We start from the raw sequence: 15322 nt of genomic DNA, 5'->3' as shown, positions 1-15322 counted from the left end.
GTAGTTCAGCTGGTCTGTATGATTTCACCTGTTGTTTTGCATGTGTGTGTTTTCTTTGAATCTATTGAATGGAAATTTCAGGAGTGTTCGATGACCAGATTGGTTAGGCCGTGCAAACTTGATTATAAGTTTAGTATGTGAGGTGAGAGAATGTGGCAGGGGTGGGGGGGGGGGGGGTACCTTGTAAAGAATAATGCTGAATTCAGAGGGAGGGCAAATTCATACAGCACTGAAAAAGTGCATCCAGGCATGTATAGAAGCCTGTATAGCAGCCAGGCATGTAGAAGTGCTCATGCATCATTTAAAAAAAATTTCATTCAATTTTATTTGTATGGTGTTACTTATGAAGACACTGTCACAAACATCATAGATTCGCAGTGGATTATTAGTGTCCCAGTGCTGTGATGATGTTTACTTAAATAACAATCATTATGAGAAAACAATGAGGTTTTCTGCTACAGAGGTTGCATTGACAAGGATTCTGTGTTTACGAATCATAAAAAATTGTTAATGTGGTGCATTCTGAATTCTGTGGTGCATACCATTGCCTCTATCATAACATTCAGTTCAGTTGAGATGCGTTTGTACTGACTCGCAAAACCTATGCTTAACACTAATATTCAGTTTGGAAACAGTGGATTGATGTAGATCACATCAATTTATCCAAAAAAAAAGCACACACAAAATAGGTTATGGTATCTCTCGCCCTCCAAAACAGTAGCAGCATTAAGAAACAAGTTGATTTGAAGATCTTTATAGTGCAAAACAATAAATCGAAAATACTTAACCACCTACGTATGACACACAGTCAGGTCATAGGAGCTGATAATCTATATGGGTATGTGCATACCATTTCAAAGTAGACCTGACGGAGATTTTGAGGAATAAAAATGTCCGTTTTGCACCGTAAAGCTGCAAGTTGGTGACCACGAGTGCTTCGAGCTTTACTTGCATTTATTGCAGACCCCTCACCTCAACTAATTAGGATGTCCGGTATTTGGCATATGGTTTTTTCATGTTAGCATTTTTTCTGAGAAATGTACTTACTAGTGAGAGAATTTTGCCTTTTATTTTCCTGATTAGTAGTTTTTGAAAAAATTATTTACAGTTAATATAATGATGAACATATGTTTTAGTTCCATTCTGGCTTTTGTGCCTGCTGGTTTTTGCACATTTAATCTCCGGGGATAAATTGGACTGTTAACTTAATACTAATCTGGACTTGGATATTGTTTCATGGTAAATCTCTTGTAAGGAGTAGGCCTGTGCTGTTGCAGGTGTTTTTGCTCTGATGTGGTCACGAAGATGCTGACTGGTCTGATGTGGGCTCCAGGTAGGAGAAGAATCTTCTGGTGTCTTTCAGTCCAGCTCGGAGTGAAACCAGACCCCTTTATGGGATTTTAGCTTTGCTTGAGCTTGGAAGTAACATTAATTCAGTCTGCAGAGCCATCATGATCCCCTTGCCCCGACTAGCCCATGAGAGTTTTCCAAGTTTACCTGAAGGGGGTGGAGGAAGAAGGAAAATTGAAGACCATGTAGCATGCATATTGGGGGAAATGGAAGATTTTCCATGCGTTGTTTAGGGGGCCACAAATGAGCCAGACTAGCTAGGCTGGACAGGTGGAGAAGCTGCTATGGCAGGCCCTCGTTGCCCCACAGTGGAGTGGCCCTGTTCCAGAACGCTCTCTCACCATTGATGATGTGGAGCATTTGAGCGTAAATGAAACTCTCTCCCTCGCTGCGCTCCATGTTTTTCTTCTGGGATTAAATGGGGCCATTCTGTTTGTAGAAGTGACTGGACCTCTCAAGGGTACCCCAGTAATTCTTTTCTCTGTGATGTCATATGTTTTCTCAAAATGAATGCAGTGTGGATAGTTGGAATGCTTTTTCCAACTCGGAGGCTTTTAATTTCGCAGTCTAGGATCGGTGCCTGCATGGGCATAGTCAGTAATTGCGAGCCTCAATCACTGCCATTAACATGAGAATTTTTTGAGAAATGGAGACAATGGACAAATATAAAAAAGTCAAGGGATGCAGTTAATTTTAGGTGTTGTGCATTAAAAACATTTTTTACCTTTTTGAGATTTTAGGTGCTGGAAATAAAATGGCAGGATCATAGGGGGAGTTATGTGACTGCAACGTGTTGCGGTTTTCCTCGGGAGGGGATGCGGCTGGATTCTTTTGGAGGAATGGCATTCCGCCTCTATAGGGGCTTACTCCACTGAAGCCCAAAGGCCCTGGGAACCAGCTGTCTGTCCAGATGCAGATAGAATTCCCCTGGCAGCCCGCATTGTGCCTCAGAATGCTGTTGAATTTAAGCTCCCTGATGTGCGACTCATCTGTCCAATCACATTGCTTTAATGAAATACGAGGCACTTTTTGCTCTTTGTTCTGAGTGTGAGTGTGTGCGTATGCGTAAGCATGTGTGCTCTGCTGGCTGTTGGATTCCTCAACGCTGATAAGCTCTGCTAGTGTTTGTGCGCAAACACATGTGGGCTCTATTTCTCACTTGTTGGGCTGTGTTTCATTTTGTGGTTAAGATTACAGTTGTGCAGCCATCAAGACAGTAATCTGCCTCATAGGGATGCCTCTGCTTCATTGGGGATGCCTCTGCTTCATTGGGGATGCCTCTGCTTCATTGGGACGCCTCTGCTTCATAGGGATGCCTCTGCTTCATTGGGACGCCTCTGCTTCATTGGGACGCCTCTGCTTCATAGGGATGCCTCTGCTTCATAGGGATACCTCTGCTTCATAGGGATGCCTCTGCTTCATCGGGATACCTCTGCTTCATTGGGACGCCTCTGCTTCATAGGGATGCCTCTGCTTCATCGGGATACCTCTGCTTCATAGGGATACCTCTGCTTCATCGGGATACCTCTGCTTCATAGGGACGTGTCTGCTTCATAGGGACGCCTCTGCTTCATAGGGACGCCTCTGCTTCATAGGGATGCCTCTGCTTCATAGGGATACCTCTGCTTCATAGGGATGCCTCTGCTTCATCGGGATACCTCTGCTTCATTGGGACGCCTCTGCTTCATAGGGATGCCTCTGCTTCATAGGGATACCTCTGCTTCATTGGGACACCTCTGCTTCATGGGGGCGCCTCTGCTTCATAGGGACGCCTCTGCTTCATAGAGGCGCGTCTGCTTCATAGGGATGCCTCTGCTTCATAGGGATACCTCTGCTTCATGGGGGCGCCTCTGCTTCATAGGGACGTCTCTGCTTCATAGAGGCGCGTCTGCCTCATAGGGACGCCTCTGCCTCATAGGGATGCCTCCGCTTCATCGGGATGCCTCTGCTTCATAGGGATACCTCTGCTTCATTGGGAGGTCTCTGCTTCATAGGGAAAACTTGCTGTTACACTTGGGTCTAAATCGCTGTTTCAAACATCAGATTAGACACGTTTGACATCGTAGGAAAGCGCATACTGTTCCCTATCGGATAAAATAATTGTCATTTAAACCAGAATTAACTGAAAAGCGCCACAATGTAAACTGCATGTTGCTTCATATTTCTAGATAATTCTCCTTCCTTATGATGCCATCTATTTTCTGAAGTGCACCAGTCCCAGCAAAACACTCCCACAACATGATGCTGCCATCCCCATGCTTCACAGTTCGGATGGTGTTCTTCTGATTAAAAGCCTCACCCTTTTTCCTCCATACAAAGCACTGATCATTATGGCCGAACAGTTCAATTTTTATTTCATCTGACCAGAGAACACTTCTCCAAAATGCTAGGTCTTTGTCCTGGTAATCACCTGAACACTTCATTCTGGATTTTTTTTGCCGGTCTTGGAGTAGGGGCTTCTTCCTTGTACAACAGCCTTTCAGGCCATGGCGATGTAGGATTCTCTTAATGGTGGATGGTAGATACCTTGGCACCTGATGCCTCCAACTCCTTCACAAGTTCCTTTGTTGTTGTCGTCTTGGGGTTTAGTTGAACCTTTCAGACCAAAGTTCGTTCAGCCCTGGGAGTTAATTTGTGCCTCCTTCCTGAACGATGCAGTGTCTGTGTGCAGCATTTGTTGTTTGAGTTGAACAATCTCAGGACACTGGTCCTGGCCACTAGGGGGCTTGTGCAAAGGGGTTAGTGTGTTTGACTGCACTTGTATGCTCTACTCTGTTGCTTATGCACTGCATACTACCTCTATGCTTGTGCTAAATGGCTCTTATTTAATCTAATGTAATAAATGTGCTGGAACTATGTCACTGTACTGTATAAAATGGATTATGTTGAATGTGTTTTTTCCTCCAACAGTGTTGTCCAAAAACAGTAAAAAGGCAACTCTCATGATGATTTTGAATGTTTACTAAATGGCCTGTGATTGGGTACCCTGTCCTTCCCAGAGTAATCATTTTAGCATGTGTGTAATTTTGTTGGCAGTGCTTGCTGTTCCTCGGGCAGTGCAGGTGAACTGAACAGAACGTCCTCTTTATCAGTTTATCGTTGTTGCTATAATTGTGCCGACTGTAATAATATAAAAAGAAGGGGTTGTCTTGGGGGGCCTGTCGCTATCTCACCCCAAACAACAACAAAAAATTTAAGACAAGCGGTGCAGTCCACACCACATGTTCTGCACAGGCCTGTTACCCACAGTCCCGTTCTCTCATGTTCAGTATTTGGCAACCAATTTAAACGAGTTAGATCATATTTAATATTTTTTTATTGGGTGTTTCCTTTTGAAATTTTAATGTTTCGAATCCCAAAGTATATGGCGGTATCTTTTCCTCTCATAAAATGTGCTCAAGTAAATATTTTGTTGTATATAACAGATGTATGTGCAGGGAAACAAGCGCGAATCCGCAATAGCTGCGACTGCACACACGCATGCATTCATGTGTGCATGCATCCACGCACACACCCTCACACAAACACGTGACCTCTTCTTTGGTTCATGACCAACCTTTCCACAAAATCTAGTGCAAATCTGTGAATGCATTCGGGAGTTATGCGCCTTTTTGTCATAGGCCACGCCCACCACCACACCCCCTCACACAAACACGTGACCTCTTCTTTGGCTCATGACCAACCTTTCCACAAAATCTTGTGAAAATCTGTGACTCCATTCGGGAGTTATACGCCTTTTTGTGATAGGCCACGCCCATTGCCACGCCATTGCTGAAAGTTACTCAGCTGTACCTTCCGGTCATGACCAACGTCCATGCCAAATTTCAGCCTCCTGGGGCGAAAACTGTGGCCGCTACAGGGTGGGACACTTTTTTGTGGACCAACCGACCAACAGACAGAGCTATAGAGCTGCCAGTCGCAACTAATAAATATATTAGGAGTTATTGTCAGGAATTTTTCAATTGTGGTTTTTAGGATTTTTTTTCTTCTTGTCCTTATTCCCCTGATTGCCTGTGCTTCTGCTTGTGTTTGGGTGTACCTATGTGTGTTCGTATGCGAGTACACCTGTCTGCATGCATGAGCATGTTGTTGTATCTTTATACTGTATGTGCATCTGTTTGTAACGTGTGTGTGTGCATACATGTGTATAATGTGTTTGTTTGCTTGCCTCTCAGATGCAGTGGATGGGCGGGACGGTAAACCGGTGGCTCCAGACTCCACGGTGAAGCCACCGGTTCCAGTCAGCGCTGCCAGTATGTCGGCCTTTGACCCTCTGAAGAACCAGGACGAGGTCAGCAAGAATGTCATATCTGCCTTCGGGCTCACCGAGGACCAGGTCTCAGGTATGGCTCAGCCAGGGGTCAGCCGGCTCCGCCCACATCATAGCTCTCAGGCTCCATCTACACTGTAACAGGTATAAAAAGGTTAAGGTTTTTAGGCAGAGCAGTTCGTCATTGGTCAGAATCGCTGCTCACTCAAGGTACGGTGTAGATCTCTTTTTGTCATTGAGAATCATAGTAACAACTGCATTTCATACGGTGTGTTAAAAACACACAAAAAAAGTACAATAACGACGCATGAATATGATGAAAGAAAAATGAGTCATAATAGCTAGGATAAATGAAAATGGAACTGCGCTGCTTAGTGGTTCTCTTCCCTGCAGTGCTGACTGGAACTGTAGCGTGGTGAGAAGTGGCGTTGCGTACTTCAGAAGAGAGTGCATGCCTGTCTACATATTTCCAAAATAATAGCGGAGGGTCTACTATTACGCGCTGATATACGAGTGGGCTTTCTAAAATTGTGGAGAAAAAAGCGGTGGTGAAAAATAAGTAAATTAGCAAGGTTATTAAGATGTTTTAGTTTAATGGCAAAACTAATGGTAAAACTGTGACACAAACACTGGAGAAACACTACAGACAGTTGATACACATATAATATCATTGGTCCTCCAGGATCTCAGAAAGGGTGTGTCACATTTAGTGTTTTTGATGTGGGGTGTTTCAGTGAACCTAGTTCAGATTTTTCCTATCTGCACTAGTATAGTCACAGTTTCCATCCTCTGCCATAACTGAGATGATCAAGGTTGCCACCCCTCCAGGCTCCGGCTTTCAGTCTGTGTGTCAATACAGGCCGCTGTAGTTACTGCTGTCGCTGTCAGTGATGTAAGCTAGTTCACTCACCGATATTGCTGCAAGGAGGACTCACGGGCAGAAGTCACTGCCACAAAAAGATTCACAGATATGCAGACATTGTGCACAATGGAACATTTTACTCACAGATACACGCCCACAGCACCGAACAGTAGGTTGACTGACATGGATACAAACCTCGGTGCACTGCGGGTAATCTGCTGACACTTGCCGGTGAGCACAGGTTGACTGGCTGCCCGGCAGAACAGACAGATGTTTCACAGATACATACTGGGTATGTATAGCAGAAGCGTTTTCTGCTCCGCAGAGGCGTTTTCTGCTCCTCGAGCAATACCGGACAAAGGGAAAATGAAAACATTTACTGGAACCGTGCTGGACTGTAACCAGCTGAAGTTTTGCTATCGCCGTGGTCTTGCCACCAAGAGTTAGGGTAATTTTACTGTGCTGGGAAACTGTGTACACAGAGCCTACTCTCCCCTCCCGTCATTCAGTTTTGTGGAACAGGAATGGCTGTTCTTGTCGACCTGTGGTCCAGGAGAACTGCGTTTTTCATTGTTACCTCCCACAAGTTATAAATGAAAGCAGCCGATTTGATGGTTAACACACCTCACCTGGTTTCTTGGTTCTGAATATATTGTTTATTTTAAGTGGGCAGCTGGTTGCCATGCCTTTAGGTTGCAGTGGTTTTGAACTGCCATGGCATGCTATGACAGCATGGGTGGGGGCAGAGAGCCAGTGTGGGTGTTAAGCGGTTTGTGTAATCTCGTGGGGGTTTTGCCAAGCGTCTAGACACCAGCTCGTGCCTCACCCCCTCCCCTCCTCCCAGGCCCTCCGAGCGGCCCAGCAGAGGAACGTTCAGGCACCCCAGACAGCATCGCCTCGTCCTCCTCTGCCGCCCACCAGCCTGGTGTGCCCTCCCAGCCCCAGGGTCCGTACGCTGCCCCCCCAGCCCAGCAGCAGCCCCCTGCAGCCATGGATGGTATGTACACTGCCCACGTTCTTACAAGTCCTGCTGTACAAACTCGAGCTACACCCTCTCACACGCTCCTCTCACCCTCTTACACACTCCTCTCTCATCTTCTCACTCGCTCCTCTCTCACACATGCTCTTCTCTCTCATACCCTCTTACACACTCCTCTCTCTCCCTCTCACATTCTTCTCTCTCATACACTCTCACATGCTCCTCTCTCATAAACTCTCACATCTTCCTCTCTCACACCTTCTAACACGCTCCTCTCTCACCTTCTCACTCACTCCACACACCCCTCTCTCTCTCACCCTCTTACACAATCCTCTCTCTCACCCTCTTACACACTCCTCTCACACACGCTCTGACATGCTGCTCTCTCACACCCTCTTACACACTCCTCTCTCACACCCCTCTCTCACCTTCTCACACACTCCTCTTTCACACACCTTCTCTCACGCTCCTCTCACACACACCCTCTTACACGCTCCTCTCTCACACCTTTTAACACGCTCCTCTCTCACACCCTCTAACACACTCTTCTTTCACACACTTTCTCACGCACTCACACACTCCTCTCACATGCTCCTCTCTCACCTTCTAACACACGCTTCTTTCACACACTTTTTCACACACTCACACCCTCCTCTCTCTCTCTCACTCTCTTACACACTCCTCTCACATGCTCTTCTCTCACCCTCTGACACACTTCTCTTTCACACGCTCCTCTCTCACCCTCTTACACACTCCTCTCACATGCTCTTCTCTCACCCTCTGACACACTTCTCTTTCACACGCTCCTCTCTCACCTTCTAACACACTCCTCTTTCACACACTTTCTTACACACTCCTCTCTCTCTCACTCACATACACTCCTCTCTCTCTCACCCTCTTACACACTCCTCTCACCCTCTCACATGCTCCTCTCTCACCCTCTTTCACACACTTTCTCACACACTCCTCTCTCACACACTCACACACACTCTTCTCTCTCACACTCTTACCCACACTGTACGGTATCACCGCCTGGCAGCAACACCGCCTCCATTCATTTTGAATGAGAGGTGGCGGCCCACCCCTCCGCAAGGCATGTTGGGATTGCAGGCGGCACGGGGCGAGGCGAGGGGGGGATGGCCAAAGTTCCGCGTTGTGGTAACCAATCAGGTTTGATCTAATGATCTGTCAAGTAAATTATCCTCTTTTTTTTTTTTTTTTTTTTCAAATTTTTGTTCCACCTTCTATAGTTCCACAATGGAGTACGTACTTGTAATTGTCATAGCTCAGGAGGTAAGACCGATTGTCTGGCAGTCGGAGGGTTGCCGGTTCAAACCCCGCCCTGGGCGTGTCGAAGTGTCCTTGAGCAAGACACCTAACCCCTAACTGCTCTGGCGAATGAGAGGCATCAATTGTAAAGCGCTTTGGATAAAAGCGCTATATAAATGCAGTCCATTTACCATTTACCATATTGGGTTTCCGAACTTTATACAATCTCCTACAGAGACACCGATTAGAGGAACACAGTGTGGAGGAAAGTCTCTGAAATTGTCAGTAGCTCTGCTATGTAGATATAGCCATTACTATTAATTATCATTGTCCAGTCTGAATAAAAATAATTTTTGCAGTAATCTAGCTCTGAAAGATGTTTGTCAGCTGCCTAGCTAGGCTGTCTAATGTCTAGCTAGTGAGTAACAACCAACAATAACAACAAAAACATTTTCTTGCTAATGTATTAGTTGCTAATTGTTCGTTTCTACCAGCCACCTAGCTAGCTAACTAGATATATCTTTGAAGACATTAGCTGGCTAATTGGGAAGATAATGTTTTTGTTGTTGGTTTTTACTCACTAGCTAAACATTAGACAGTCTAGCTAGGCAGCTGACTGACATCTTTCAGATCTAGGTTACTGCAAAAATGATTTTTATTTAGACTGGACAATGAACATGAAACACGACATTAAACTTGGTCAACAGTTAAAGAACACAGCTGTCTGTCAAAAATAGGTGACACACCCACAAGCGGCCGATTGTAGGCCGTGGGAGCGGCGCCAAGGTGGCATAGCTGCGTACAGTGTGACTTCACCATTACACACTCCTCTCTCACACACACACACACACTCTTCTCTCTCTCACCCTCTTACACACTCTTCTCTCTCTCACCCTCTTACACACTCCTCTCTCACACACCTATTCACACACTCCTCTCTCACACACTCACACACACTCTTCTCTCTCTCACCCTCTTACACACTCCTCTCACACACCTATTCACACACTCCTCTCTCACACACGCACACACACTCTTCTCTCTCTCACCCTCTTGCACACTCCTCTCTCACACACCTTTTCACACGCTCCTCTCTCTCACACCCTCCTCTCTTACATGTCTCTCTCATGCACAAGCATACCGCAACACCTGTAGGAGGATTTACTGGCTAATTGAAGGGTTATGTGCAGTAGCCTCTGTACACCACTGTTGGGCAGTTAAATGTAACATTCAAGAATAAGGGCAGTGTGTTAGCAGGGTTCTATTTTATCTTACTTTGCCCTGTACTTGTATTTATTTGGATGTGCTATCACCCTTCACTGTCCTGAGTGCTGCACACACAATAATTTTTCATTCTCAGTGTACAATGTAATTTCTGTCTCTTGCAGGATTACAGAAACTTTTAGAACTTTTTATACCTTCTCTAATGAGGCTCTGCAGATAGTGGTCAGGTTCACGGTTACAGCTAAGTTTTTACCAGCAGAAATTTGGGCGTATTTACCCCGTCCATCCTCAGCGCTCTCTCCGCGTTGCCTACACCAAAGGTGTGTTGTGTAACAGAAATTATGTAGTGTGATGGTGTGTCCTGCTCCTGGATTTGACAGGCACACTGCGCACCGCAGACTGCGTCAGCCTGCCGGCTCGCCACCACAGCATTTACGCTCACCGCACTGTTCCTGGCTAACTTTCTGTCCCGTTTCTGCGCTGGGCTCTTCAGCGTGCTCAGCAGCTCATGTAATGGAAAACAGTTTTTCTGTTTGTCGGGCTGAGCAGTGTTTTCTTGCCAGGGCGAAACAGCCTTGTGTGTTTTTGGGCCCTGTATTTCTGAGCCTCAGGACCCTCCTCGCCACTTTGTTTTCCTTTCCAGAAAGCACTGGAACATGTATGCGCTCCTCACTCACAGTAAACGCAAGGTGAATGCAGGAGTTTGTGGACCAGAGTTTGGTGGGAGGTGGGTGTGCGGGGCCAACTTTGAACACACCTGTTTTGCTGTAATGGAGGAGTTTAGATGTTCTTCTCACCAGTAATTGCATGCAGCTGTCTGGTGGAGATTTTGATGGGAGTCATTTTTATTGTTTCACGACATGAAACATCACTAGCACATTCTGAGTTTTAGTTTACTGCTAGCGCAAATCTCAGCTCTGTTTGTGGAGGTGAATTTATTCTGTATCCAGTATCTGGCACCACGGGTATCAATCAGCCATTACACTTTCAACATGTTCTGTGGCCACTGACTCTTTGAAATCGGCTCAATAGGCTCTCAAGGCTAAATCAAATAACTCTAGCAAATCATATTGTCAGTCTGTTTTTTTCTATTTAGGTTGAATGCAAGCCTTCAGATATTATATTGAAACCAGTCAATGTGGGCTTGTGTTAGAGCAGAGATGTCAAACTCAGTCTTGGAGGGGTGCCGTGTCTCCTGATTTTTGGTGCGTTTCAGCAAGAGTGATTAATTTAAGTCAATTGCTTCATCTGCGGCCCTCTAGGCATGGAGTTAAACATTTCACACACCTTGATCTCAAGGCCTTAATTGGCTGTAAGGAAACTACAAATTCCAGCAAACACTGCAGCCCTCCATCACTGGAGTTTTACACCACTGTGTTATAGACTCTCCCTCCCAGATGCACCGCATGGAAATTTACTGCTTTGCTGGAAGCCTCTGGAAAGCAGTTGGTTGCGTTTTCTACTCTGCACATGAAGAAATGTGCCATTGTTTCAAGGGGCCTCAAACTCCAGTCATGGAGAGCAGCAGTTTCAGCACTCCGCCTGTTTTTTCGCTAGTTATGGAGGGCTATAGCGTCTGCATGATTAACTCCAGGCCCAGAGGGCCACAGATTCTGCAGATTTTTTTCTCCAGTCATGGAGGGCCACAGCAGCTTCATTTTCCTTTCAATCAGCAGCCATTTTAGGCTTGGATCTAAGGTATGTGTGTTGACTTGAATTAAATCAGTGACTTAAATTAAGCTTTTAAGTGCTGAAATGCATCCAAAACCTCTGTAGACACTATGGCAAGGTGTATTTGAGACCCTGCTTGTTTCAAAGTGTGTGTTTGTTTTTGTTTTTGTGTGTGCATGTGTGCATGTATGATTTTGTCCGAAGAACGCACATAGAATCCCAGAGCTGTGTTAGATAGGCCACTGGCTGTCTTAAGTTCAAGGCTAAAATGTGGCATATCAATTATCGACTCTCTCTCCCATCTCCACCAAAGACTTTTCAATGTGAATCTTGGCTCCCGCCATGCATGCTTTTCAGCACAGTGGAAAACTCTCTAGTCGCTCTCCAGCAGCACACTGGGCTTTCAGAATTCAGTGGGCCTCCAGTGCTGGTAACTTAATTAAGTACAGGGATTGTCTCCTCTCCTGTTACTCTGGCTCCGTTCATGATTTTTCTTTTTCATGTCGAGCCCTTTTTTGTTCCTGTTTCTGCTGGAGAGCAATGGCAGTTGGGAGTTGTTTATCTTGCAGTAGGGTAGGTGATCTTCATCACACGAGTAGGGGGACACTGTGGTCAGGAGGTCTTCGTATTCTCTACAGATTTGGACATTTAGTTCTCGTCCTCTGATGGCGTTTATTTTTTGCCATTACCTGTGTTTCTTACAAATGTTTAGTTCAGGGCCTAAGTCTACTGTACGTACATACAGGAGCTAAATGTAGCCCAGTTCCAATTTTCCAAATTTTTTTTGTTTGGATGTTTTTACAACAATGTAAACTGGAGGGGAAAAAAACATGAAATCACATTGTTTCAGTGGCAATTTCTGCCATACCCATATGTGGAAATAGATTTGGTATGTAGCCATGCAACTTGCATGGGACTTGCTTGAGTCTCTTAAAATTTGGATCAGGAAATTGGAATTGAGCGTGCAGTCTCATTGCAACAGAAGAGCCTCAAATTGACATGGAGCATTTAAATGTAAAAGTGTGAATGCTGGCAAATCTCCAGAGCAAAGACTGTCGTTATGCATACGTAATAATAAACTATAATGGTAAGCTGAATTGTAGAGCAGTTTTCACAGCGCAGTCCTTTACAGTAACACAAAACATAATTTAAAGAAAACAAAAAAGCAGCTTTCAGTTTTTCAAATATTGCATCTTTGGAGTCTTTAGAACATTCTAATAGCCTATTAAGCCTAATGTTCACTTTGTCATATGGCACTTTGAACAAGCACATAACAATAATGACGATGTCGCATGGCGTTTGCCACGTATACTTCAGTGCAGGCCTGGCGGGGGAGTTCGGTTGTCTATGGAAATGAGAAGCCAAACTCCAGACCATTTGTTTACATTTGTGAAAACAGGTTGGTGCCCGCTGAAATTGTTGAGATTAAAGAGGAGGAAGAAATTTAAAACCCACTTTTGTTAAAAAGAAATGTGAGCAGCAAAAACAGAAAAAAGTAAAGGTCCAACCGTCCTATAAACTAATTGAGGTAAAGCCAGGGCAAAGATGTTCTAGTTGTGTAGGTGCCTGAAATGGTAGATGAACATGCATTTCAAATTGAATTTTAGGATGTTGGCAAAACTGTTCAATGGCTTAATTAACCGCATGAGTCCCCAAATCGTTTTTACGATGCTTTTTTATTCAGTTTTTCCTCTATTCCCTTCCATGTTTGCCAGTGCCAGTAAAAAAAACTAAATAATGAAATGGAGCTAAACAAAAACCTCCAAGGCCACAAATTGTGGCGTTCCCTCTGGCTGTCCAATCACACACTGCAACAAAGCATGATGTTGGTGACACTGTATTTACCTCAGTTTGTCACCGCATCTCCACTGAGGGGAAGTAGCTCTGTGGTTGCTTTGAAGGCCATCTCCAGATATACCTGCACCTCTGCCACATCAAACTGCCTTAATTTGGATATTCAACCAACATTACAAGGGCATGAACAGTTTACCTTTTCCATTTTCACTTTTCATGTAAATAACAGGTTAAACTGGCCACATCACAGGGCAATCTGGCAGCACTGAATGGCACCAGTACAACCTGACTGCAGAATAAACCTGTTTACAAAGCGTATCTGTGGTTTCAGCCGGAAGAGCCAGCTCTGGTTTTCCACCAGATATCCCTGCCGGAAAGACTTGCCACAAAACTTAGCAGCAACTGCTTTCCAGTTTCCAAAATGTCAAAGCTTCCCAAAGCTCTTGTTACATTTCACCTGTTAACCTGGCAGCCACAATTCCTCTTCCACACCAGGGCAGAGAGTGGATTTGAACCTGGTGTGTTGTTTTTGCAAATAGCCAGGATACACGACTGGGGGCCTAACTGCACAAATCACTGAGTGTCAGCACCTCATCCATCTGGGCGAGGGAAGAAAGAAGGACGGTGTTTTAAGACTCTCATTTAATGATAGGAATGCCCTCCTTCACTTTCCTCCTGTGCATTCCTGTCAAACGTGTTACTCGCGCTGAAGGAGAAAGCCAGAATCCCTACAGGGAGCACTCATTACAAACATGTAAACGCCTGAGGTACGCCACATCTGTGTTCCGGAGTGGTTGCCGTACCGCAAGGCAGCGAGTTTCCAGGCCACTTTTACATGCACACCTTTAAATACTAGGGCTGGTGCATACAGTTTGGAGCGCTGTTTATTTCCAGAAATTGCACACGGAAAGTTCCTCTTCAGTTCTCTTTGATTTAAACGTAATGATTTATTTATAACGTTTTTTCCTGAATAATCCAGACTGGGGCGATTTCCCGAGCTCAAAGACTGCTTGGTGTGGTGAGCGTGATGAAGGATTGGCTGATTACCTCACACAGTGACGGATGCACTTAAGCAAATTGGGTATCCCAGATTCTCACAATCCCGAAGATTAGAGAAAAATCAAGCCAGACGCCCACTGGCATTATCCATACTGCTACACTTAACTTCACTGACGCCTGCACGAAAGGCCCAGTTTGTCGTCAGGCTCCAGATGAAAGAATCTCTTCGGAGTGATGACTGGTGAACCTGGAGAGACCCTGTTCCCGCGATCATCAGTCTGGCCAGCCTCATTGCCTACTCCCTGGCGCATCACTGATTGTAATTGCTTCCATTTTGCATTCTTTCACTTTTGCCAATTACCTACCTGTCAGCTCAAATGTCACATTTGGGTCTGAAATATTGGTGACTGGGGTTCAGAATCAGTCAAGGATTCGCTGGTCTTGGGGAATCCTCTGCAGGCCCCTCACAACAGATGAGAACCACCTGGAAAGGCCAGAAAGTAGGCAGCCTTATCGATTACCTTCAGGCCTGTGATGTTAAACTGAAGGATAATGGGGTCTATGGGCTATTTTGCATATCTGTGATAACAAACATGCCGTGAGATCATTTTGACATAAAACCAAACAACCATTTTGACATCACCCCCAAGCCCTGCCGGTCACCTGCGATAAGCTGAGGTGTTCTGGGACATTTCTCCAAAGCCTCAGACTTGGCATGATTTATAGATCTCTCCAAGGTCACCAACTGTCCACGTCTACGTCCATCTGTCTGTGTGAGCAGTAATTTCATTCTGCTCTTGTCCTGTTTGTCACAGTATGGGCCTCACTTCTCAAGAGCCAACCACCCCTACCATACGCACATGCACACAAGCACGCACACACACGGATAGGTTGGATGGGAGGG

General features: G+C 45.3%; 1 protein-coding gene across 3 annotated transcripts in view; it reads left to right on the top strand.

Moving 5' to 3' along the window:
• tfg (trafficking from ER to golgi regulator) overlaps positions 1–15322 on the top strand; it is a 53904-nt gene that overhangs the window by 21461 nt on the left and 17121 nt on the right. For all 3 annotated transcript variants that reach the window (XM_035407976.1, XM_035407975.1, XM_035407978.1), the window contains 2 exons: positions 5526–5693; positions 7327–7479. In XM_035407976.1, the coding sequence (XP_035263867.1) occupies positions 5526–5693; positions 7327–7479 (321 nt within the window). The remainder of the gene's footprint in view (positions 1–5525; positions 5694–7326; positions 7480–15322) is intronic.

This window comes from Anguilla anguilla, chromosome 3 (genome assembly GCF_013347855.1).
Source record: "Anguilla anguilla isolate fAngAng1 chromosome 3, fAngAng1.pri, whole genome shotgun sequence".
In the NCBI taxonomy this organism is placed as follows: Eukaryota; Metazoa; Chordata; class Actinopteri; order Anguilliformes; family Anguillidae; genus Anguilla; species Anguilla anguilla.
This window is presented reverse-complemented; position numbering and strand designations above follow the sequence as displayed.